The 27,500-nt window shown below is 36.9% G+C and overlaps 2 protein-coding genes across 2 annotated transcripts in view; one reads left to right on the top strand and one right to left on the bottom strand.

Moving 5' to 3' along the window:
* rmdn2 (regulator of microtubule dynamics 2) overlaps positions 1-18,111 on the top strand; it is a gene marked incomplete at its 3' end in the record, with an annotated part of 23,263 nt that extends 5,152 nt beyond the window's left edge. The window contains exons 3-8 of the mRNA XM_079248737.1: positions 14,637-14,724; positions 15,214-15,291; positions 16,604-16,702; positions 17,683-17,736; positions 17,828-17,908; positions 18,058-18,111. Coding sequence (XP_079104863.1) covers positions 14,637-14,724; positions 15,214-15,291; positions 16,604-16,702; positions 17,683-17,736; positions 17,828-17,908; positions 18,058-18,111 — 454 coding nt within the window. The remainder of the gene's footprint in view (positions 1-14,636; positions 14,725-15,213; positions 15,292-16,603; positions 16,703-17,682; positions 17,737-17,827; positions 17,909-18,057) is intronic.
* Positions 18,112-26,438: 8,327 nt separating this feature from the next.
* Positions 26,439-27,500, bottom strand: part of cyp1b1 (cytochrome P450, family 1, subfamily B, polypeptide 1) — a gene marked incomplete at its 5' end in the record, with an annotated part of 2,491 nt that continues 1,429 nt past the window's right edge. Inside the window, one exon of the mRNA XM_079249212.1 lies at positions 26,439-27,310. Within this exon, the coding sequence (XP_079105338.1) occupies positions 26,704-27,310 (607 nt within the window). The 3' untranslated portion in view covers positions 26,439-26,703. The remainder of the gene's footprint in view (positions 27,311-27,500) is intronic.

A 27,500-nucleotide genomic window follows, 5' to 3' on the forward strand; every position in this document is an offset into this window, starting at 1 on the left:
GTATATATATATATATATATATATATATATATATATATATATATATATATGTATATGTATATGTATGTATATATATATGTATGTATATGTATGTATATATATGTGTATGTATATGTATGTATATATATATATATATATATATATATATATATATGTATATATATATATATATATATGTATATATATATATATATGTATATATATATATATATATATATATATATATATATATATGTATATATATATGTATGTATATATATATATATATATATATATATATATGTATATATATGTATGTATATATATATATATATATATATATATGTATGTATGTATGTATGTATGTATGTATGTATGTATGTATGTATGTATGTATGTATGTATGTATGTATGTATGTATGTATGTATGTATGTATGTATGTATGTATGTATGTATGTATGTATGTATGTATGTATGTATGTATGTATGTATGTATGTATGTATGTATGTATGTATGTATGTATGTATGTATGTATGTATGTATGTATGTATGTATGTATGTATGTATGTATGTATGTATGTATGTATGTATGTATGTATGTATGTAATGTATGTATGTATGTATGTATGTATGTATGTATGTATGTATGTATGTATGTATGTATGTATGTAATGTATGTATGTATGTATGTATGTATGTATGTATGTATGTATGTATGTATGTATGTATGTATGTATGTATGTATGTATGTATGTATGTATGTATGTATGTATGTATGTATGTATGTATGTATGTATGTATGTATGTATGTATGTATGTATGTATGTATGTATGTATGTATGTATGTATGTATGTATGTATGTATGTATGTATGTATGTATGTATGTATGTATGTATGTATGTATGTATGTATGTATGTATGTATGTATGTATGTATGTATGTATGTATGTATGTATGTATGTATGTATGTATGTATGTATGTATGTATGTATGTATGTATGTATGTATGTGTATGTATGTATGTATGTATGTATGTATGTATGTATGTATGTATGTAGTATGTATGTATGTATGTATGTATGTATGTATGTATGTATGTATGTATGTATGTATGTATGTATGTATGTAATGTATGTATGTATGTATGTATGTATGTATGTATGTATGTATGTATGTATGTATGTATGTATGTATGTATGTATGTATGTATGTATGTATGTATGTATGTATGTATGTATGTATGTATGTATGTATGTATGTATGTATGTATGTATGTATGTATGTATGTATGTATGTATGTATGTATGTATGTATGTATGTATGTATGTATGTATGTATGTATGTATGTATGTATGTATGTATGTATGTATGTATGTATGTATGTATGTATGTATGTATGTATGTATGTATGTATGTATGTATGTATGTATGTATGTATGTATGTATGTATGTATGTATGTATGTATGTATGTATGTATGTATGTATGTATGTAGTATGTATGTATGTATGTATGTATGTATGTATGTATGTATGTATGTATGTATGTATGTATGTATGTATGTATGTATGTATGTATGTATGTATGTATGTATGTATGTATGTATGTATGTATGTATGTATGTATGTATGTATGTATGTATGTATGTATGTATGTAGTATGTATGTATGTATGTATGTATGTATGTATGTATGTATGTATGTATGTATGTATGTATGTATGTATGTATGTATGTATGTATGTATGTATGTATGTATGTATGTATGTATGTATGTATGTATGTATGTATGTATGTATGTATGTATGTATGTATGTATGTATGTAGTATGTATGTATGTATGTATGTATGTATGTATGTATGTATGTATGTATGTATGTATGTATGTATGTATGTATGTATGTATGTATGTATGTATGTATGTATGTATGTATGTATGTATGTATGTATGTATGTATGTATGTATGTATGTATGTATGTATGTATGTATGTATGTATGTATGTATGTATGTATGTATGTATGTATGTATGTATGTATGTATGTATGTATGTATGTATGTATGTATGTATGTATGTATGTATGTATGTATGTATGTATGTATGTATGTATGTATGTATGTATGTATGTATGTATGTATGTATGTATGTATGTATGTATGTATGTATGTATGTATGTATGTATACACACACTACTCACAAAAAGTTAGGGATATTTGGCTTTCAGGTGAAATTTATGGAAAATTCAATATGTTCATGCTACAGTGATATCATAAAAGTAAGACATTTAAGTAGAAGGATGCACTACTGATTTCCTCATCTCAAAAAATTCATTCAACATAAAAGGTAACAACAATGGTAGTTACACCACAACAAAAAATTTGAACGTCTCAATATCTCGTCATGTGCCCTTGAGCATCAATTACAGCTTGACAACGACGTCTCATGCTGTTCACAAGGCAACTTATTGCCTGCTGAGGCATGGCATCCCACTCTTCTTGAAGGGCAGCCCTCAGGTCATTGAGGTTCTGGGGTGCAGGGTTTCGAGCCTCTACACGACGGCTCAGCTGATCCCACAGGTTTTCAATGGGATTCAGGTCTGGAGAGAGTGCAGGCCATTCCATTTGAGGTACACCAGTCTCCAACAGCCGTTCCCTGATGATGCGGCCTCGATGAGCAGGAGCATTGTCTTCCATGAAGATGAAATTAGTCCTGTGCTGTTCATGTAGGGGCACAATCACTGGATTAATGATGTTATTCAGGTAGTATGGGCTTGTCACTGTACCATTCACAAAGTGTAGGGCAGTTCTGTACCAAGTGGACACCCCTGCCCACACTGTAACACTGCCACCACCAAAAGCTCGCCTGGTGACAACAGTGGCTGATGCATAGCGCTCTTCCTGACGTCTCCAACATCGTTGCCGGCCATCATTTCTGCTCAGTGTGAATCCACTTTCATCAGAGAACAGCACTGAGGCCCACTGGTTCCTCGTCCAGCGTAAATGCTCCCTGGCCCATGCAAGACGATGATGCCTGTGCCTGGTGGTGTGGTCAGGTACCCGTGCAGGTCATCTAGCACGCAGACCACGCTGATGGAAACGGTTTCGAATGGTCTGACGTGACACTTGGGTGCCTCTCACCTCTCTTAAACGTGCCTGGAGTTGAGTGGCATTCATCATCCGGTTTCTCAGGGCAGTGTTCACAATGTAGCGGTCATCAGCACGGGATGTGGCCAAAGGACGTCCACTTCTAGGCCTTTCTGTGATTCTTCCAGTCTCTCGATATCTCTGTTGCAACCTGCTGATGACACTCTGTGACACTCCAAGCTCAGTGGCCACTTCTGTCTGAGAACGTCCTGTTTGAAGCATCGCAATGGCAAGGGACTGTTGTTCCATTGTTAGGTGTCGTCTTGGTCTCATGATGTCAAAATGTGAACAGCATGATGAGGACAACTGTTTAAACACCAGCTCTAATTGAACCAGGACATTTATTGGTCAATTCAAGGATCACACACCTGCCGTGATTTTTGCCGTTAAGCTCCTTGTTAGAGAACAGCAACTTGTGCAAAATTTATTGAAACATTTAACAGTTGGACATGTGCATTTAAAAGCTGAGAGAAGATCACATTAAGTTCACCTGTACAGGTTTGAATGCATTTTAGGCTTGTTGTGAAATTTCACCCAAAAGCTGAATATCCCTAACTTTTTGTGAATAGTGTATATGTGTATATATATATATATATATATATATATATATATATATATATATATATATATATATATATATATATATATATATATATATATATATATATATATATATGTGTGTATGTATATATATATATATATATGTGTGTGTGTATGTATATATATATATATGTATAATATAAATAAAATATAGGAATGTAGTCGGATATGTAATAGGAAATTGTTAATTAGTTTTGTATTAACTGTATTTCTTACTGTGAATAACAGTCAGTGCCTACTTGCATATGAGGTTTACTTGTGAAAAACCAGCCAGTTATTTCTTAGTGAATAATTAGCATTTACTTATGCACATACCGCAGTACTCGAGACATCAATTGAAATAGAAAGCTGTGTTTGTTTAGTTAATTAAGTGCAACAGTTTAAAAAAAAAAAAAAAAGCTTAATGCTTAATCCTGTATTCACTAATGGAATTTGTAAGAATCTTAAACCAATCGCAAATGCTAAGTTGGATGGACAGGGCAAAGTAGTTAAAGCCACTTTATTAGAAGGCAAGAGGCAAAGACTGGGCACGGTGCCAAGTAGTGTTGCAAGGAAGTTTATGTCTAAGGTAGCTGTTTACTTAGAGTACAGATGCCGTGAGAAAAACTTGTCACCTGTTTCCGTGAATACCATCCAGGTCTCATCAGAGTTTGACAAATGATGTTTAAACAAACCTGAGTAAACCTGTTTGGTGTATGTTAGCATAATGTGCTTGTGAATACATGATGTATCTGTAAAAGGTGCCTCTTCTCTGACTTTGTACCACTTTGAAGACCAAATAATCGAGAACAAATATACCTCAATGTGTCGACTAAATCACAGGTCTTTTAAGATGTTGTATATTAAAAGGTCTGTGGTGAAGAATGCAACGTGTTTTTGCTGGCATCTGTTTGGGCCAAGACACCAAAGAAACAAACATCTTAAGACTGGTTCTGTGCTGGGGATTTCTCTGGGGCCTCGAGAGATGGCTTTTGCACAGGTGGCTAAACATAATAGACAAAACTGCACATCCTCAACATGGATAAATAAATAAAAACAATGTTTTGTTCAGCTGTGCTTCAACAAGGAGCAGTAGTAGAAATTTCCTGCCCACAGTAGTAACAATGACAGTTTGCCATGATGAATGACTGTTTATTTATTTACACTTGAACCTTATAATTTCCTTTATGGTTTAATGAAGTACAGCACAGTTCAATTTATATCAATGTAGCAGAGAGGTTTAGGTTCATTGTTACTTGGTCACATTCATTTTTTTTCTCATTTGTCAACATCCCTTTTAGTGACATCAGCTGTAGAAATGAATGAATGAATCATCTGAAGCGCTTTCAGGCTACATGTTAAGGTCTCTTTATACTTCATTGCAGAAGCACAGACAATTGCTGGCACTGCAGACAAATAGTTGTTCATGGAGAATGTGTTTTTAGAATTCACTCTATGACTCCAGTCCAGATAAAAACTTATGAGTTCACAACTAACTACTCTAAACAAGCTGCAATTAATCACTAAAAATTCCACAAAAACAAAAACATTATGTTGCAAAAATGTATAATGAATACAAGTACGAAAATGCCACCATCCTTATCCTGTAAAGATCTAATATTTTTTTGTTTTTTTATGTGCAAAACACTGTGAAATCAACACCACAGAGAATAATACACAGGGTTTATATTCAGAAACATTATCTTTAAATCATTCGGACATATGTAAGGTGTACGGTGTACAGCTGTGGATCAGAGGTGAAGATGCACCCCTTGTCTTGGCTTTTTATCACAATGTTATACTTCTCTAAACTCAGGCTTGGAGGAAATTCAGACAAAATATGCAGACAGACATTCAGGGACAGAATTAAAGTCCTTCATGTAGACCTGCGAAATGTTAGGTGCACCGGTGTGACCAAGAAAAAAAGTTACTCAATTTTTTGCTGCATGTGCAACCGTAATTATAGCACTCTAGAGCCCTGAACTGAGTACAGTTCATAAAAACTTTCCCTCTGCACTCTTAGCCTTCATGATAAATGCATGATTATTGATATTAGTTTATAATTATCAGGATACACATTATAGAGGTTAAATCATCACAACTATAAAACTTTTACAGGATACTTCTTATATGTTTAATTTTAGCTGTGTTATCGTTTTCTATGTGGTTAATTTAAAAAAAAAAAAACAATCATCTGTGTCAGCTGAAAACATATTGTCCCCCAAAGCGGGGGGCCACCATACATTCTGAGAAAAATTGTAATTGTATCACAGTAGTAATTGTCTTCGTTGTCTTCTCATTTCTTTTCATTTTTCTCCTGAACTACCAGACTTTCCAGTTATTTCTTTACAGTGGCCATTGTCATGGTTTTCTAAACTTTTTTTTTTGTTGTTATTTTTGGAAGCATGAACTCATGTCGGTGTAAAACATTTAAACAGAAAACTTATTTTCTTCCACTCTACTGTGAAAGATTGAATGATTCATTAAAACCATTCAGTTTTTAAATGTATTAACAGCTTGTCCATTTCTTAAGGAAATTTTAGTAATGGAAGGGGAGATTGTGGCCATTTAATCAAAGTATACCTCTTTAAAATTGTAGAATTATTTGAGTTTCTCTAAACCAAGTTAAAGTTGTGTGTGGCGTTTTCATTTTTTTTTAATGATCTTGGCAGCTGCCATGGCTCCAGTTTACTCTCCATCAGAATCTGCTTTATTTAGCAAATAAAGTCATACCTATAATTAAATTCCCTCAGAGTCCTCTTTACATCTATAGGTGTTGATAGACATGGATGTAAATGGTAGCTCTACTGGTTGGCAGCAGCAGTAGGAGGCAGTATTTGTAGTAGTAGGAGGCAGTATTTGTAGTTCAAAGAGAACGACTGACATAAATACTACAAGTGTTGTCCATTTTTAGGTTTGTTGTTAGTGTTGGAGTCAACACCTCCACTTCTCTCTTCTCGGGTTTCATTCTTTAAAAGCACTTCTGTTGTGTCATTCTGCTGTTGCTCTTTGTTGTCAGCCACTTCATAGAGGATAATGCTTGACACAGTGTCCATTATCGGGAATTAATAGACAACAAAAGAAGTTGATATGTGGACCACAAGTGGGGTGTTTTGTAAGATGTTCTTTTGTCTAATTGAGCATGTGTGAGCATATGCATACATGGGTTTCATGGGAGGATTTCATGGCAGTGAGCATGAAGTCTGATTGTATAATCTCTGTAGGCTGACGGTCGGGGAGGTGTGATTACATTCTTGTAGCACCAGCCTTGTTGATAGGTGCATTTTTAATAATTCAGCTGTGTGAATTCAACTTGAGTAAATCCCTGACTATAGGGCTTCATTGATGCAAAAGCCATGGATTAAGCCAGGAGACTGTGACAGTGCCAATTAGACAAGGGGAGGATATGGAGTAGCTTTTATTTTAAACAGTCACCTTGCCAATCATTGCAGCACTGCTCTCTGTTCTCAGTAACAATCGAAAGACTATGCATGTGTATTAACTTTAGATTTCAATCTGCTCTCTTTCATTACTGTAGGAACACTTGACACTCAGATCCCATCCAGTATACAAAGGAAACAGTATCAACTCACTTTGTCATGGGCTGTGTGTCAGCAAGCTTCACATACTTCCACACGTTGTCACATAGTTTGGTGTTGAATCTGTTTGTTTTTTCCTCCTGCTTCTGTACAGGTTTTAGCCCAGAGGCCTACATGGCACCCTGTGCCTTTGAATGGAGTCTCTATGTTTGAATTTAAAAACTGAAATCAATCTTAGTTCCCTCTAAACACCTAACACTTTGGGCCTTTTGTTTTTGCCCAGTAGAGTAGGGGATTTCATTGTGTTGTGATAAAAAAAAAAAAAAAAAAGTCTAACCTTGCGCATAAAAGTGCTCTAACCTCCCCAAATCTTCCCCTGTCATGCTCACCTTCCCCTCCCCTTTGATATTTCCCCTTTCTTGTTTTAGAGAGTCAAAGAGAGATTGTATTTCACCTCTGAGTTAAAAGGTAAGAATAAACAAGAGCAGGTAGGCCCCTGAGGGTAGACACACCTCTCTACACCTTCACATCCCATCTCCTTGTACACCACCTCCTCTTTACTTCTCTCTGCCCCCACCTGTGCCTCTCCAGTAAAGCCCTGGTACTGTTTCACCCAGTAACAAAAGATATGTTGCATAACACCGGATACAGCCCATGCTCTACATTCTGCATGGTCTAGGAAGAGGACTTGAAGATGTGGTCATTTATATTTATAAACTAAGACATTTGCAATGATGACAAACTGTCACATATATTAGTGACTTCCTCTCAGTCTAGGTTTTGAGATCATACTTGAATGTGTTGGTCTAATCATGGGCTGTTTCAGCTTTGTAGCTCTTTACCTTTCATACTTCTTGGTAAACACTGCCACAATTGCTACAGCTGGATAATACTAAGACAAGAAGGAAAATATGTGTTGTTGTATCAGAATGTTGAGCAATTTCTCTTACAGCTCTCACCTAGGCAGCATTTGATCTCGATCATGATTACCGTTCATCTCTGGTATGTTGCTGTAGTTGGTCTCCTCATCTCACTGCTGCTTAGATTTATTGCATTTAATCACATCAGCAGATTACAACATGTTCCAGACAGAGTTGAGTGACTAAACAGTTAGCAGAAATCATTAAAGGTCCCATGTTATGCAAAAATGAACATTTTAAAGTTTTTTTTTTACCGTCACATTTCTCCATGTTTCATGTATGAGGCCCAAAAATGAGAAAATTATGTCACATCTGTCACTTGTTTGCTTCACTTTTTAGCAAATATGTGCTCAAATGGGTAAGTCTGAGATCTTCTTCTTTGTGATCTCATGAAAGGAAATAACCACTTCTGCCAGTTGTGAATACTGCCATTGACCCGCCCCTTGGCTAGTTAAGCCTGCCCTCTAAAATCCCTCCCAGCGAAACTCACATGCTGTCCCTGAGAGGGGTGTCGGCGTGGAGTGAGCGTGGACAGGCACCACTCAGGGACAGAAATAGCCCATTCTCAGTAAAGCTCATAGAAACACTTTTGGAATGTCTGAAATTACCGACCAAGGCTGGATTTGGGGCAAAACACTTTGAAAATAATGTTCGACCTCTGACAGCCATATGAAATTGTTGAAAAAAACGTATTATATGGCACCTTTAAGAAAATTTGCAGATAGCTGGGTGCATTGGTTTATCGTGATTTTTTTTTTTTTTATTCTATAATTATATCCAAGCAGGGAATGACAGGATGGAAATCAAAGCATTAATTGATAAAAAGGAGTTTTCCTGTGTATCAGTGTATTAACTAAAAGTCATAGTTTAGTTTGGGTAGCATATAATGGGAGTATTGCATTGTATTGCAACTTTACAGCAACAGACAGTTTTTTCCGTGTTATTTTGTTTTCATTACAAACTGAAATGTTTGTCATGAAATAGATTTTTTTTTTTGTGTAATGGATCCACACAAGATTAGCTGTGTTTTTCTGAGATATTTACCTGCATAACACCTCTATTAAACCTGCGCAGGTTCACTTTTTAACCTTCTCATTTTGCACAGCTACTCATCACACATTACTTTACTAAATTTTAGATGAACTGGGCTGCCGTCTTCTGGTTTTCACTAATGGGGATTATCTTTATGAAGAGATAACCATTTGAAATTTCCGTTGTGCCCCAGGTGAATTTACTATAATACACTAACACATATCTTGATTCAAACACTTTTGTAGTAACCTCACATGTCTCACTTTTCTTTAGAGACCAAGGTTATACATACAGCCCTTGTATTGTAACTGTGGAAATATTAATCATTCATTTTGGGCATTGCATTTCAGACAGAAGGCAAAAATATGTCTATAGACAAAAGAGGTTAGATAAGGTCAATTTCTGTGCAAATTAACATTATTTCATTTTGCACACACCGTTTTTTTGTTTTGTTTTTTTTACACACACCTATTCTAAAAAAGCTGTGGCTCACAGAAAAAAAACTTTGGTTACACTGGAAAACTGGCTAGATTGTAGCGAATTGAGGGAAAGGTGAATGGTTCTAATACAGAAAAACCTGCTTTAGTCTTACAGAGAGTTAAGACTGGATTTGAGGTGGAGATATTCAGGCAGTTACCCTAAATCTGCTGCTGAAACAACCCTTGAGTTGTTTAAGGGAAACGTTCAAATGTGCTGGAATGGCCTCGTCAAAGCCATCGCATCAAACCAATCGAGAATCTGTGTCATGACTTAAAGACTGGTTGTAAACCAGCAGAACCTGTCAGACTTGAAGAAGCGGAATCAGTTTTACTTTGAAGAATGGGCAAATAACCCAGTGGTGGATCCGCCAGCCTCATAGAAACGCCGACAGAAACTCACAGCTTTAATCGCTACAAAAAGTGTCTCCACAAAGTACTGACTCAGAAGGACTAAAAAGTTGTGCACACTGAACTTTTCTAGTTTTTTCACAATGAGTCTCATGCTAAATATTTGATCAGTTATTTAATTATTTTTATAGTTCAAATAAAAATATGACATTATTGTGTAATGCTTGCCACGGCGACAGTGGAGTAAAATTGTTGCTTATTGTGAAGCAATGATGCTATGATTCAGTTTAGTGATGGAGAAAGAAATAAGCAGACAGTCTTCAAATTCAATTGCCACATTTTTGGTTAATATTTTAAGCAGCTCTCTGATAAGTTTAATTAAATTAAATAATTTCCTATCCTCTGCTAAATCCTTAAACTTTCAGTGTAATTGTATTCAGATGTCTTTTAGCGTTTGTTTTTCAGGACCATGGACAGCGCTCAGTGTTTGAGCTGTAATTAATCAATTAATTAAATTTAGATTTAAGAAAGTCAATTAGATAAAGAAAATATTGTAAAGATATCTAATACTTGAGAATAATGTTCAAATACTGTTAGCTGGTCAGGTATTTTGGTCCTCACTCATGTTGCAGGAAAGAGAGAAGTGAGAGTGGTGTGATATTGAAAGTTTTTACAGTTGAATGGTAGCATGATTGTATTTACTAAGCTTCATGTGAAAAATGCCAGCTTCACTGCAGCAACAATGAAATCATAAGATATCCATATTCCATTAAAATGAAGCTTTTTCAGTCCTGTTCAGCCATGCCACAAGTGGGGCTAAAATCAGTCCAGTCAAGCAGATTCTCCTGAAGCTGTTGAGCACATCCTTGGGAAAGACTCCTTCAATACAAGTTCTGCAAACGAGAACAATTCAAAGCTGAAAGTGTTGCATAAAAATGCTCTGAGGAGCTGATAAACTACTTTTATTTCAGGTGCTGAAAATATGATTAAAATCTAGCGGTGAAGCACAAACCAACTCTGTCTTGCTCCATTTCTTTATTTAGTCAGCAGTGAAAGATTTGCTCAAAGCCTTTACATCCAGCAGCCTGTTTTCATTGGAAGTGAGGCAGCACAACTGCCAAAAGATAGCATCTCTGTTATCGAGCTCTGCGCTCATGGAGTGGCAGACAGTGGGTGTGTAGGCGCACCCTGAGTTACCTTGAAAAAATAAACACAAATCTTTTTTTGGTTACTGTTGCACACAAATCATCTTCCCTTTATTGTTTTTCAGGGTGTTTTGAAATGATTAATAACTGTCTTATTGCAGTTACATTTCCAGGGAACGTTAAAATACTTGTCCAGTAAATTTAGGCTCTTTTTTTCACTCTGTTTGGTTTTCTTTTAACATTTTCATCAGTTAGTAGTCAGAAAATTATAAACCAAATCTAGTGTCCAGTTTCTAACTTCTTTCTTGTGACCATGTTGTCTTTGTTTTGTCTGTTAATCTCATTTCATCTCATCTTTGATTTATTTGACCTTCTGTTTCCTGCACATTGTGCCTGATCAGTCTTTATGCACTTGTTCATATTTCAAATCCTTCTATGGTCAACACCAACAAGTCAGTCGTCACTCTCAGACAACCTTTATATCTTGTGATCCTTTACGTAGAAAGGTGTTTATGTCGCTCTGTGGTATTTGACAGAGGCCCAGCCGGATTAAATGCAGCTAGGCTGTGAAAAGACTTTGATCAGCTAATTCCTCAAACCCTCAGTCATTCTAACTCACGGATCCCAAAGCTGCAACTGCCCTGTGTTTCCCCTCCACCTGTTCATTGATCCAAATCTGTGTTTTAATTAGTAAGTGATGCAATAAGGTGAAGCAGCTTATCTCTGCTGAATTTGTGTAATGAGAAGGCTTTTTGGAGATCTCTGAATGTAGTGACTTGGTGTTAATGGTTCAGTGAACCAGGGAAAAGGTGGTGCAACTGAACATCTCTTTATTTTTCAGAGCTTGATGGATTTCGGTTTCCACTGCAGATCTCAGTAATTGAGACTGGGATATTGACATCAAGTACCAGGCTATTTAGATGCTCTGCTGTATTCTTCTCATCTTTTGAATGAATTCTAACATCGGCAAAGCATTTCTTTGCTCAAAAGTAATATCTCAGTTAAAATGTACTTTTTTTAACCAAGCTGTCCACTGCAAAACTAAATAATACATTTGAAGACTAGCACACCTCCCTTTTATCAATATAATAAAGACACAAAAAACACCTATCTCCAAAGATTTTCTATTAAATATTGGTCTGGAGACTGGTTAGACCATTTAGGACCCTTAATAAGGTTCTTGCTGAACCTGAGGCTATCCTGGCTGCATGCTTCAGGTCAGTGTTATGTTGGATGAATCAGCCACAACACATCTTCAATGTTCTGACTGAGAAAAGGACCTTGTTGCCCAAAATATAGCAATACATGGCCCTGTTTGTCTTTTCCAAAATACAGGGCAGTCATCTTGTCCTGTGTGCAGAAAAACACCCCCAAAGCATGATGCTTCCACTACCATGTTTTACAAAAGTGATGGTGTTCATTGTATTCATCTTCCCCCCTCCAAACACTGCGAGTGGAGTTTATACCAAGCAGTTCTATTTAGGTCTCATTTGACCACATGATGTTCTCCCATAACTCCTTTGGATCACCCAGATGGTTACTGGTAAAATTCTAACTGGCCTGAACATGTACAGGGATCGTCTGTGCGACACATGATTTTATACCATGACATCTTGGCGTATTACCCAATGGTAAACTTTCAAACGGTGGTCCCAGCTCTCTACCGGTCATTGACCAGCTCCTCCTGTGTAGTCCTGGGGGATTACTCAGCTTTCTTTGCATCATTGGTACCCCAGCAGGATAGATCTTGCATGGAGCCCTTGCCCAAGGGAAAATGATTGCTCCAACAGTTGATCTTTATTCACCAAGCTGCTTATCAATTGCCCATAGCCCCTTCCAGCATTGTGGAGGTCTACAATTTTGTCTCAGGTGTCTTTTTAGAGCTCTTTGGTCTTTCCCATGGTAGTAGTTGGAGTCTGACTGATTGTGGGGTCAGACTGACTGAAGTGTCTTAATGAAGCTAATGGCCTCTAAACAGCTTTTAATAGTTTAAATCAGTGTTTTTCAACCACTGTGCCGTGGCACACTAGTGTGCCATGAGAAATCATCAGGTGTGGCCTGAGAAATTACCCAATTTCATCTAATTGGTCTAAAAAGCAGCTCTGTGTTCATCCAAACAGGTCCCAGTGAAAGATCATAAATTTTCTTCTTCTTGTGTTTATCTGATTTTTATTCACGAGGCTTTGACAAGATGGACTTTATATGGATAGTATGGACTTAAAAACAACAACAACAAAAAAAGACTTAAAAAAAACAACAACAAAAAAACTTTTTGGTTTGTGGTGTGCCTTGTGCACCAGCTATTGGCTTTCATTGTTTTTTTTCTCTGTCTGTAAAGCACCTTGAGATGTCATTGCTGTGATTTGACGCTATATAAATAAAGTTGAATTGAATTGAATTGTGATTTTTTTTTTTTTTTTTGTGAAAAAAAGTGTGCCTCGGCTCTAAAAAAAAAGTTGAAAAACACGGGGTTAGATTAATAAGTGGTGTGGATATGGAGTTTTTCAAGAAGGACTAACGGGTCTTTAAAGACCAGTTTTCTTGCTAATTGGCAGGTGTTCAAATACTTATTTGCAGCAGTAACAAAGCAAGAAAATATTTTAAAATCATACAATGTGATTTCTTGATTTGATTTTTAGATTCTTTCTCTCACAGTGAAAATTTCAGATCTCTCCTCTATTTCTAAGTGGGAGAATTTGCAGTATTGCAGGGTGTTCATACCCTTATTTTCCTCGCTGTATGTCGCCAAGCCAGGAAACCATCTAATCCTCCAAACAAGAGTGCTGTCATTATGTTTAGCTCAAGCAAACATTTTCATAATAGGAAAAATAAACGGAAACAAACAAAATGATTGAAAACAAGCATGTATGTAACAATGTGACATCTGTACATCTAAAAAAGTAAAAGAAATGCATCAGCTATATAGTGGTTTAACCAATTAGTTTTTTAAATTAGGTAATTCTAAACATTGTTGTATCACAGTTTTACATTTTCCATGAGATCTGTGTGAAAAATGTTTCAATCATCCAGTGGATTTTTAGTTTTTTTTCCTTAGATTGGATTAAGCATCCTGTGTTGAAATTTTAATGGTGTCAAGATGCACTTATGTAAGATGCTTGATATTGTCTTAAGGCTAAGATATACTCAAAGCAAACAAGTTTACATAATAAGCTGCACAACCACATGATAAAGGTGTTCACAACTGTTCTGAACAACTAGACTCATTCTGGAATAACTGAAATATTTTTTTTATTTTTCATAAGATAGTCGTTCAGTTAAACACCTCCCCCTGTTTCACTTCTGCACCTGGATAAGATTTCTTTTAGATTTTTACTTTTGGATAGTTCTTTACTTTTTATTACAAAGCTTTGAAGACCATTCAGACCCTGACTGTCGCTGAAAGTGAAAGGATTATTATTACACAATGCAACAGGTTTCCCATTTTCATATTAATTTAAATATATTTTTCATTTTGTCCTCACAGGTATGCCATCATGTGTGGAATTATGGCAGAATATGACACAATACAAAACAAGATAAAGAATGGTTACATCTTTAAGGTGAGGTATATAAGCTGTATTGTAGTTTTAGATGACATTGTATATACTGTACATTGTTTAGACAAAAATGCTATTCATGTCATTTATGCCAAGAAGCCCCTCCTACAGCCAGCTAGTTACATAAGATGGTGCATGGAACAACGGCACGTAGCATTTTATCTTCTGTCAGCAGCTTCCCCAAACACTGTGTACCTTCAAAACTCTTTGACAGGTGAAAGAGAGACAGACAGAGGGCTAAAGAGGGAAGATATGAGGGGAAAAAAACTCATCAAAGAGAGGGAGAATGGAAAAGGAAGAGGGAGGGTGCATGACAGGCAGGAGAGTGCGGTGGCTCAGCGAGATCGCGTGTGTGAGAGGTGTTTGTGAAATACTTGTGGGTTGGTGAAGCAGGACAGATCAGGTCAGAACAGAAGGCAGTGGAACAGCAGCTGTATCATGAATCAACAGTAAAAATATTCTCCCGCTTTGTCTGTCTGTCTTCCTGTCCAGGATCATCTGGATAAAGCCATTGAGTTGAAACCCCAAGACCCCATGTCCTACTACCTGCTGGGCCGCTGGTGCTACGCTGTATGTGACCCTCCGGACACACTAAGCAACACATCTTTCTCTCATATCTGTCCGCATAAAGACAATCTGTGAATTATGGTGGCTGACATGTCTTCGTGGCCTCCTGCCCCCTGTTGCAAACCCACCCACAGTTTCCCCTCATTCATTCCTGCTGCTTAGGTTTCCCGAGGTTTGTTTTTCCCTCTGTAATATTCACAGAAAGCGCTCTGGGAGGTTAACACCAGCCATTGTTAGCTTAAAATCAGATTTTAGCAGAGAGAAGGTCTCATCCTGTTTGTATTTGGCTCATGTTGTTTCAGTTCTGCTGTTTTTTTTGATGCAGCTCATGATTGTTCTTATGACCATCATGTCTTATTCTTCAGTCACTCAGTCAGCATATATTTGAAAAGAATTGTTGTTTCAATATTTACTTTAGAACTAGACAGACATTGTGTTGTGTGTTTTTTGTTTTTTTTTGTTTTGTTTTTTTTTAATCTAAAGGTGCTTATCATGTAACTTGGTAACAGTTGTCAAAGTGCCTGCCTGACAGGAAGGAAGCTGTTACAGAGATGCTTCCTGATTAAGTTATATAACACATGCACACGTGTGCCGTGGAACAGAGCGGGAAAGCAGTGGAGCAGAAACACCTGATATGTTCAGAGATGGAGGTTTTTTTCATGGTTACGGTTGCCTTCACTCATAATTTACTGTTTTCATTCAGCCAGCAGTTCAGTCATGTCATCACACCAGTGATCCTGTTCCTGATGAATGGTGTTATATCTGTAACCCAGACTTCTGGTGGTCATTATCACCTTCTATCATGATGTGATTTACAGCAAGAAATTTCACTGTTAACAAGTCTAAAAACACTTTACGTTGAGTTTACCTATTATGATCTAAGGATCCCACATTTCTAACTTTAGCCTGGAAATCAAAAACAACAAAGGGTCGGGTTTCTTGTTGGAATATTAGACATTAGAAAATTACTTTTAAAACTTTATTTTCAGCTGTTTTAAGTGAGCTATTTAACAGATGATGGAAATTAACTTCTAATTTTAAGTCGTACTTGGAGATACAGTAAATGAGGCACAGTTTGAGTGCAGAGCCGGTTGGAGGACAAGATGATATGGCAGAATATTTTTACTCAAACCTTTCACCTATGAAAGGAAGAAATCTAATGCAAGTGTGAGCAGCTGGCTGGCTATGTTTTTTTTTCAACTGTGTTTACTTGTATGTATATACCGGTATATAAGATTTCATATATTTATTATTTTTTGCCCATGTTTTGCTCTTTGTTAGTCCTTTTAGACTTGTATGTGTGATTGCTTTGCAGGTTGCTCAGTTGTCATGGATTGAGAGAAAAGTTGCTGCGACTCTATTTGGTGAACCTCCAAGCGCTACAGTTGAAGATGCACTAAAAAATTTCCTCAAGGTACTTTTTGCTGTGGTTGTTGACAGTTACTACACAGCTGAATGGAAAATTGTCTAATATGGACTAAAGCTTTTTTGCAGAGAAGGCTGGAAGGAGCCTTACAAAAGTCCAACTTAGGTTATCAAGGTGTGGCTGCCTTTGTTTAAAAAAAAGAGGAAACAGAAAAGTGTTTTTTTTCTTTTTACACATATTTTCAAAAAAACCTGAATAAAATGGGTATGACCACTGGTTTTTACAGCCAGAGATCAGAAATGAGATATTTCATCGTTTTGTACCAACAAAGTTCTGGTAAAGAAAAATCTTTTTTAAAAAAAGAATAATATTCTTTTATCTCATACTTAGCATTGAGTTTTAACAATGTTTAACTGATTGCATTTGCTATGAACAGCTCTGATAAATGAACTGCATGCAGCACAGTCCTGTTTATCTTGTGCTCTGAAGCAATTTGCCTCCAGGTTGCTTCTATGTTCAGTTTTTAAAAGTGTAAGCCATGTGTTTTTAGAGAGGCTTAATCTGTGCTCCCACATTTTCAATGTTTATACAGTAGAGAAAATACTTTTGCTCCTGGCCAATATTCCTGTACATGTTTCTTCCTCGTGTCTCATGCGTCAGGTTGATTCAAGTGGTCCGTGTTCCAACTTGCCACTCGTGACCTGAAAATCTTGTGTGAAGCTTGAACAGAAGCATCATGCAGCGCAGCGCAGTGCAGGCGGCCACTTTCTGACCAGTGGCCACCATTTTTTAGTAAAAGTGTTGCAAAAAAGAACAGGATGCTGCTTCTCTTCTTGGGTTTTTTTTTTATGTGGTATTTTTATGTAAAAGTTTCAATGTTTTCTTTGAAATGTAGGTGATTGCAGTCAGTATGAATGTGGTCTTGTTGAAATAGAAGTACCAGCCAGTGCAACGTTAATTAAAGACATATTACTGAAAACTGAAATGAACCTTAATATTCTTCTTCTTCTTCTTCTTCTTAAATCCAGGTAGAAGAACTCCATCCTGCTTATTCCAAACTCAACTATGTCTTCCTGGCTAAGGTCAGTGTTGGAAACATCTGGATGAACTGTGGACTGCTCTGCAGAAATTTGCGGAGATGAAACAACGGCGTTTTGCTCTTTTCTTTGGCAGTGTTATAAAGACATGGGGCAGAGGGAGAAAGCCAAGAAAATGTGCGAAGCAGCTTGTTCAATGAACACCATCTCCAAGGAGGTAGATGTCATCATCATATCTGTTGTTTCCACCTTGAGTCGCCTCTCTTTACAATTAGAAAGCTGTCAGGATTATAGAACAGAAAGCTTATTGTGTGTGTAGTTACCTGCCACGTTAAGGATCTTTCTTTTTTTTTCTTCTTTCTTCAGGATGAAGAAGCACAAAGGGAGCTGGATTTACTCTGCCCAGCACTCGGATTGTGAGAGGAGCAGAGGAGTGTTCAATTTCCATAATCCAAAGACACTATATTTGTGTGTGTGTGACAGAGAGGGAGTGTGTGGATATACCATCCATTAATAAGTTTATTCACTCTGTGAGTGGAAGGAGGTATGTTGTGGCATGATGTATATTATCAAAAGGAGTGACTGGCCACCACATTTGAGCCGTCCTTTTTATTTAGATTCATATTTGTGTTCCAGTTTTTATGATTAAAGGAACATTTTAGTAATGAAGGCAAACTCCAAAACAGTTAAATAATTAACTTAATTTCCTAAATGATTAACTCTGTTGGTGTAAGTTCTACGGGGAGATGCAGTCAGATTAAAGATGAACGTAATTTGCTCGTTTTTAATCAGATTGCAATTTTAAAAAGTCAGCTGGGATATTTATTTTTTACTTTAATCACAGTGAACCCGTCCCTATCCTACAGTTAGTCTGTAGTAGAAAGAGCAAGCGAGCCGTGTAGCCTTCACCACACTCCATGGGATGCACGCTAAAAGAAATTACATCACAATGAAAGGACATTTGCTGAAAGACTTTAAGACTTTCCATCTATAGCAAAGTTTAACTTGAAGTTTGAGCTAAACTATCTAAAGAAAACCCCCATCAAACCCTGACCCCAGTCTAATTGAATATTAGTGGTTTAAACTGGAAATGTATGTCTGAGGAAGGAGAACATCCTTGTTCTCTGACTAGCATCTAAAGTTCAGACATGAGCTCATTCAGAGAATCTTCCAGACATTAATTAGGCTTGCAAACAGCTCTTCAGAGTAGCGTCTTTCACCACTTATGCAAAGATTAATGGGCTATAATTAAAGCAATTTACTGCAAGAAATTTGTTATCCAAACTATTTAAGCCAAGTTAAACAGCTTAGATGTAACACCAAGTTTACTCCAACTTTAGTTTGGAGCTTTGGCGTTGTACTTGCTCCGGCAGAATGTGTCTGGCCTTTCTCTCACTCTAACATGACACATTTTATTGTTCTGATTGGTTACAGGTCTGTTTTAGTGTGTCTAAAGTCATTTTGACCTGTACCTGTAGATTATGTCAACTGGAAATCAACCATAACGAGTAATCTTTGCATCTTTGCATTTGTCTGGTAATTCCAGGCTGGATCAACCAACAGAAATCCCCAAGAATGTGAATGAAGAAGAAAAATATTGAATAATATTTCACTCTTCACTTTTATTCTTGACATTTACATTCCTAAATTAGTAATCTATGACAGAAACTGATTACCAGGATTAAATGGAGCTTTGCAGGAGTTCAGACAGGCACAGTCAGCTCTGCTCCCAAGTTCCTTTCTATCCAATCGGATTTTACTCCAGTCTGTGAAACCTGCTGTGGAGGCAGAAGTTCAACCTTTACTACTGTGCCTCTTCATCAGCTGGCATATATCCTTTAACATTATCTTTCATTGTCAGCTCTCTTTGTTCATGTTGAGCTCTTTCATTCAGAGGCAGCAGATTACTCAGCTACAGTGCAAATAAGGTGTCTGTCTGTTTGGTTTTTTTTTTTTCTTTTAAATTGAGGTTAGGATAATAATTATCAGTGAAATATCCTCACCGATCGTCACAAATGTAAAGAGAAATGAAAATCTGGTTGAAAGTTTGGGTTTTGCAAGATTAAATCAACTTCAAATGTTTATTTTCTCTGGATATGAAAATACCCAATTCACATTAAAAAAAAAATTGGGACACTAAAACGTAAATTTAAAACAGAGTTTAAGCTATAGAAGCTAGGAATATGATCATTTAGAAACTAATGTTCTGTACTGCTGGAAAACAATAAGGTAAAACTCGCAGCAATTCAGCAACATGATTAGTTATAAAAATGGCTTCGAATGAGACTCTTTTAGGCTAAAAACCAAGAACAACTGAATTGTGGTCCTCAGCCATCACTGCATTAATACGATGCATAATTGTTCCAAAATGACTGCACAGGCTCAGAAACACATCAGTGACTGTTGCTGCATCACCAATGTGTGGTGCATGATGAAACAAAAATATGAAAAACAATATCCAGAATTGTTAAGCAGATAAAAATCTTGTAGCAGGAAGAAACTGGCAATCATAAGTAACCATTGGTTTTACAGCAGTAGCAGCTGGTCTCCTCTCTTCCAGTGTGGTGTTTAAAGAAGCCTACACCTGTTTCAGCTCCTTTTCGATAGCATAAACACTCAGCACGTGTCTCAGAGGTTCTAAGTTTCCTTTACAACACTGACATATCACTTTTTGGATAAGTGATCCAAAGGACTGTTCTGTTCTGGTTTTTCTTTTCTTCAAGTGGTAAGAAGAGCAAATCAGACAATAGCACACCCAAATATCTTAGATCACTGTGACCACTGGGCGACCTCTGGCTCCTCCCATCATACAAACCAGAATCCCTTCTGACACATTTACATGTGGATTTTATAATCCCACGAATGTCCTGTCATCTTCTGTTTTATGATAATTATTAGCTCTAATGTGCTCTTATTGATGCTTTTGTTCTTGTCTTTTCCAAAATGTACTTGCTGCAGTGTAGTTCTTGTGACGGTAGTGTCTAAACCAGACAGCTTTAGGTGGATATAAACAACTTATTTACACATTTTTACACCTCGAGTTCTTAGATCATACACTTACAGTGCTGTGATTGTTTGCAAGATTATGGAGATAAAGGACCTCAGAGACACTGAAATTATTTTGACTTGAGTGGCCTGATTCACATATATACTGTATGTGCTTTGAATTCTGGGAAAATTGACCCTGCAAAGGTTTGAAGATGTTAGTATTTTTATTATTGTCATTACCTCGTTAGATTTTTGCTGTTTGATTAGTTTGACATTTGTTTGGGGTTTTTTTGTTTTGCTTTTCCGTTGCCTAAAAGTATGAAGTTCAATTTTATTTAAACATCCAATGTTTATTTTGTTTTATTTTATATTTTTTATTTGATTTTTTAATTTTTTTTTTTTAATTTTACTTTTTAATTGTGTTTTTAATATTGGATAAAACATTTAAAAAGACATTAAGTAAAAAAAATCTATTAAAAGAGGTGTACATGTGTAAAAAGCAATAAATAAAAAAATGACATAAATAAATAAAAAAGGTTATCACTTTCCCACATTAAGCATATAATTATTTGCCTGTAGGTGAAATGGTTAGTTCAGGTAATTAAAAAGCAAACAAATGAAAACCATGTTGATCAGTTCATTTGTGGAAATACGAGGTACAGTAATATGAAAGTTTTTTATGTTCATGAAAAATAATCTGGGTGCATTGATGTTGTTTCTCTCTTGTTTTCAGAACATTATGATGGTATGTTTGAACATTAATCATGGGGGGAGGGGGGGTTGTTTGGTTGGTTGTTTGTTTTTTTATTCCTAATTGCTCTTTTCATAATCAACTTTTTTTTTTTTTTTTTTTTAATCAACACTTATTTAATTTTATTTTATGTTCTATCTGCTGTCTAAGAATTGCAGAAATTGTTTGTAATTTTTAGATTTTTCTACCACAATGATGAATGTATTAGATTTTTTTTCTTAAATACCAAAGTGTGTTTAATATTCCCTAAGGTTATGTAAAATCTGATAGAGATTATACTGTGCGGTGTCATGCCACTTGTACTGAATGATTGAAGATACTGGAGTGTGTAATTAAACCTGTGAGATCTTTACCAGGTTGCCATTCGTCTGCCTTGTTTGTGTTATTGTTAGTTTTATTGCTGTTTATAAGGAGTAGCCTCTTGCAATCAGTTTTGTACCCTGCAACTTGTAATTAAAGCACACTGTGATTTTTGTAATAAACCAAATTGATCATAATCCAAAATCAACAAAGAAGCATGTAGGCTCCTGCAGAAGAATGAAAGATTGTAGGGCTTTAATTCACCTCCATTTTCTCCAGGACTGTACACTTTGTGCCAAGGAATTGGGGAATTTGTGACAGGATCTGATTCAGGACAACTTCCACCAGTCTAGTCATGTTTCACTTGTTCTCCCCCCCCCCCCCACTGCCACCACCACCCTCAGTAAAGCTTCTCTAAGTGGGTGCTTCCCAAATCTGCACAGGTGTTTGTTTATACAGTGATGAAAACTTCACCTTTCGTGACTGGTTTTATGAGCTTCTTGCACACTTTAATCAACTGTTGAGGCAGCTGCAGAGGTTACTTCTACTCTGCCTTGATTTCTGTGAACACTGGTCTGGCAGCTGCTGCAGACTAACTGGGATCGGTCTCCTGCATGCTGCCTGATAGTCAAAGATTTGTAAGCAATTTTCTGCATTGTCACCATATTTTAATCCAGTAGCTGGGTGAGCTGCCTTGTTTTTGTTTTTATTCTGAAACAGCATGCAACATGGGAAGTTCATTTAAAAAAAAAAAAATTCCAGTTGGAGTTTTTTTTTCTCATTCAGATGATTAGATGAGTCTTGGACGGAGATGTAAAAACAAATAAAAATGTTTGATGTCCAACCTCTCCTCCTCACTCACACCCACTTGGAGTAGATGTTCACTTTGATGTCAGCTTCATGTTTTGATGCCAGTTTACTCAGTTCTGTCCCCACAAACTTAGTGTACAGAAACACAACCTGCCAAAATACTCAAACCTCGCTTCCTTCACAAACAACCATGGTGGCTTCAGCATAAGAGACTTATAAACTGCTAAGACTAAGGGGGAAAGCAATTTGTCATTTAAATGCTCTTTGAGTTGTTGACATGAAAACCCATTTAAAAGGAAGTCTAGTTTGGACATCGGGAAGACGTCACACTACCCAGAAAGCACCCACGCATACACAGGGGGAGCTTGCAAACTCCACACAGAGAGGCAACTCTGTGTGGAGTTGCTTGAAATAAACCTTTTGTTTATTTCAAGCATGTGCTTTCAAACATAGTGTCATGAAACCGTCTCATTCTGTCTATCTAGCATTCCAAGACTTCCTAGTCTCACTCGGCCTCTCCTCCCTCTCCACCTGCAGCTGTGCATGACAGTATAAGCACACTCGTCCCTCATCACTGTGACTATATAACCAGATCTCTCTACCTAAGCAGTTACCTGTCTGTCATAAGGCTCCAAACCTATGTTGCTGATTCTTCACTCATCTTAGTGGAAAAAAAATCCTTTTGATCATTTGACATTTCCATTTCTTCCTTAAAAAAAAAAAAAAAAACATGACAAAGCAAATTGATCTTTCCTGTGAACCTTTGAAAATCTCAATCACCATCGTGGAGGCCATTCTTTAAAGGACAAGCTTCCCTGTAGAGCTCAAGCAGCAGACCTGAACTGTCTGATTTCCCTGACTATCTGGATAGATAACCATGTCTGTAAATGTTGTCATGAGCATGCCTACCAGCCAAGGACCCCCTCATCAGCAGTACCCTTCTCTGTCTGCCTTCAACCCACTGCCTTGGATCCTCCAGCTCCATCTCAGCCACCTGAGTGGGAAGAATGTACTTCACACCAGACGACTGTCGGCAACATATCAGGCTGGGTAGGTCTGTATTGTGGGAGTCTGGTCACCTGATCACCACATGTCCCGTTCAGCCAAAATAACAAGCTCGGTGGTGACACTTCACACCTCACCGATTTCTTTTCCCCTCTTTGTCTTGGATCATTTCTGGTGCAGACCACAATGTGATGGATGTTAGACTTGCGCAACACTCGCTCCTACCTTTATGGTCGCTTGAACCCCCTGTTGTGGCTAATGCTTTAGAAGGCAGGTCAATATTGTCAACGTCACACACACCACCACACTGGTAACTTTGGTAATGGCCGGTCATTGCCATGATCAGATCTCATTTAAAGTGATTAAGTTTCCTCAAACTCTTCTCATACTTGGCAATCCCTGGTTAAAGTTACATAACCCACTGATTGACTGAGCAAAAAATAAAATCACTGCATACAAAAATAAAACAGGACTATAACAGAGGGTGAAAATCCCAGTATGGGCAAACATGAGTTCCTTAGCAGAGGTCTTCACTCTCCAAGTAAAGTCCTTGTTAAAACTTGGTTAAAGAGTTGAAGAACAACTTCAGATTTGAAAGAATTTTCTCTCCATTTTGACTTTTTTAGTTGGGATTTAAATGGTTAATTTTGTTGTCATCAGTAAGGTAATAGAAATAAAAGTAAAAATAAGCTTGCATTTTTCTACATTTAAAGGACCCTTTTCCTTTCCTTCTCTATATGGAGTTTTATGGATCTTGTTCATAGCTTGCATTCTGTTTGCACAAATATCTATCATTTTTGTTGTAAACTTTTAACACTGCATGGTATGTGTACCAGAGAAGGCTATGGAGTCACACAAGATAGTATGCATCACTGTGAGTTCTGTAACTTGTCTGGATATCTGTAGACATGATGTCTTGATTCTCATCACTCAGTCTGCTCTAGTTTTGACCCAAACTTAACCCCAGCTGGCAGGTTTGGACCCCAGCAAGCCTGGACTTGCTGTCTTATATAAGACCATCTCAGCCTCAACCCTAACGTGATATTTTAGGGTTGTACTATCATTCCTGAGCTCTTATCGGCCTCTTTTCTGAATGTTATAATCTTACCTAACAATCATTTCTGTCTCTGCATATCCCTACACCAACTCAACTACTGTAGGACCAAATTACGCAACGCTGAACGAACAAGAGTATCTTGTTTGTATGTGCTGCATGTTTTATCTTCAGCCACTGCAGGATACAAGCTTTACATGCTAATCTAGTTAATGCAGCCTTGACAGGTCTAAGCTGTAATGACATAAGATGCATCTTGCAGCTACTTCGTGCAACATTTCAGGTTTCTCTGCAACATAACACCACTCCACATCCCTTTTTTTTTCTCTTTTTTTTCCCCCACAAATTCAGACAAGGCACCTGCTTTCATCTTTGTTTTAATGACGTATCCACCTCAGACACTTAGGGTTTTTTTTTTTTTATGTGTGTGTGTGTGTGTGTGTGTGTGTGTGTGTGTGTGTGTGTGTGTGTGTGTGTGTGTGTGTGTTATTTCCATGAGGAGTCTTTGCTTCCTGAAAAACAAGCAGACAGACACACTGAAGATGTTGAAATGATTCCTTAATCGGCTCTGACTGATGAAACAAAGTTTGTGTAAATATCAGGCATGAACATTTTCTGCACCTGCTAAAGGAAATAAAAGAACTAACCAGGGAAAATCACGGAATAATGTCAGTTTATTAAGTATCTGAACAAGATCATTCAAAACAAATTTCAGGGAGGCAAACTGCATTGATACAACTCCAGAGATGCAGTTATAGGGAATGTCATTTGAGAATTTGTCAGCTCAACATCACTGTTGGGTATTAGTGACCAGACATATGTCATCGTTCAATGACATAAATGCTGATACAAGTTGAAGTATTTAAATTTCGGTTTTGGGGATACAATTGTGCTTTTTAGTGTTTTAGTTTGTACATGGTGACATAAATGCAAAGACATCACATAAAGATCACAGATCTCAGAAACATTTTACCAGCATTTTTGCTCCCTTAATATTTTAGCAGGAACCCAGTAGATCACTGTATGAGTCCTCCATGCAGAGAATGTACAGATGATGCTATAAACCAAATGAAAATGACCCCACCTCAATATAGAAAAGAAGCTATGTGGTTTGAGGCTAAAACACTTGAACTCTAAAAAAGATGTCCATATGCAACATATAAAACTTAAAGAAGTGATTAAACATCTAAATAATACTGATCTAACATCTGTTTGTATGCAGACAAACTATAGCGATACGTGCAGCAGGTCTGTTTAGTGTACGCTTTCTGAAACCTCGCCTTGTCTTTAACTCAGTGTCAACAGAAAACTTTAGAAATATATTAAATTACTTTTATAAGCACACTTGTAAAAAAATAAATAAATAATAAAAGTAGCATGTGACTTTTTCAGAGTCATTTTTCCTGAGTTATACACTAGTATACTTGTACTTAACTACATTAAACAATTACATGTTAGTATGTGTTAAGATTTTATGCAAGTAAAGATTAAGCTTAAGAACTGATGCACTACAAACGTTTATTCACCTGTTCATTGGTCAGGAGTCAAACTGTGGCACATTAAAAAAAAAAAGAAAGAAAAGACTAGTTTGTGTATCAGGGAACAAAAACAAAAGTCATGTAGATATTTCATGTTTTTACAAGGAACTTTCTTCTGTTCTCCTTAAATCTGACTAAAGAACCAGGCAGACATTTGATTTCAGTGCAGCTTTGCTTTTATGGCAGAACATTGCAGCAGTGGAACTTTTGTCTGCTTTGAAACCTTTTCCCAGATGTTCGCTGCAGATGTGCATATCTCTGCAATCATTCACACAGGTGAGTGAAAATAATACTTGGTATATGAAACTGTCTTTCTGTACAGGGGTCCCCTGTGAAAGAAATGCCACATCTGTTTATTTTTTCTAACACAAATTAGAAATAAGTGCATAATCAGTGATCTCCACTGTTGAATCATTTTCAGTTCATGCAAAGTATTTCAAATAATGCCGTCAGAATTAACCCTGAAAGTTCAGGTTATAAATATTTATGTTCAGCCACAGACATGAGCTTCTGTCTCTCAGTTGTGTCCTTAATTTTCTCTGCATCCTCGCAGTTAAAGCTTTCAGTTACGAGTCCGCTGAGGGTTCACTCTTCACCTTTTCAGGGGGCGTTTGAGGGGAGGCCATGTCCAGCAGAGTCATATCATCACGCAGAGACACTGCCACTGAGAAGGCGTGAGGCTTCAATGTCAAACCGTAGTTGTATTCCAGTGTGGGTATTCTCTCTGGGTCTGCAGTGATGTTACACTGGTGTGCCAGCAGAGCTGTGAAGAGAAACAACTGCAGCTTGGACAACTCCTCACCGATGCATCGCCGCTTGCCCAGAGAGAAGATGAGGACGCTGCTGGTTAAGTCCTTGTTCAGCGCACCCTCCGGGTCCAGGAATCGCTGGGGGTCAAAGATCTCTGGTTTCGACCATATGGCCGGGTTGTGGTTGATGGACCACTGATTGATGAAGATGACTGTGTCCTTTGGTATGGTGTAGCCCATGATGGAGGTGTCGGTGGTGGTGGAATGGGGGATGGTGAGGGGGACGAAGCTTGTGAAGCGCATCACCTCATAGATGAAAGCCATGACGTAGGGCAGCTGCGGCTTGTCCTCAATGGAGGGAAGACGGCTGCGGTCCACCACTTTGTCCACCTCCTGCTGAAGACGCACCTGCATCTCAGGAAACCTAAATTCACAGACAAGACCATAGTTTTCAAGATAGCTGCATTTGATTACTTTATTCTTATAACACTGCATGCAACATCTGTAAAACAAACAAACAAACAAACAAAAAAACTTCATCTTCTACATCTCTGAAGTCAAGTCGGCATGGTTTTAGAAATGAGAATATATACACTACCAGTCAAAAGCTTGGA

Source organism: Telmatherina bonti (assembly GCF_933228915.1).
Source record: "Telmatherina bonti genome assembly, chromosome: 11".
NCBI classification, from domain to species: Eukaryota; Metazoa; Chordata; class Actinopteri; order Atheriniformes; family Telmatherinidae; genus Telmatherina; species Telmatherina bonti.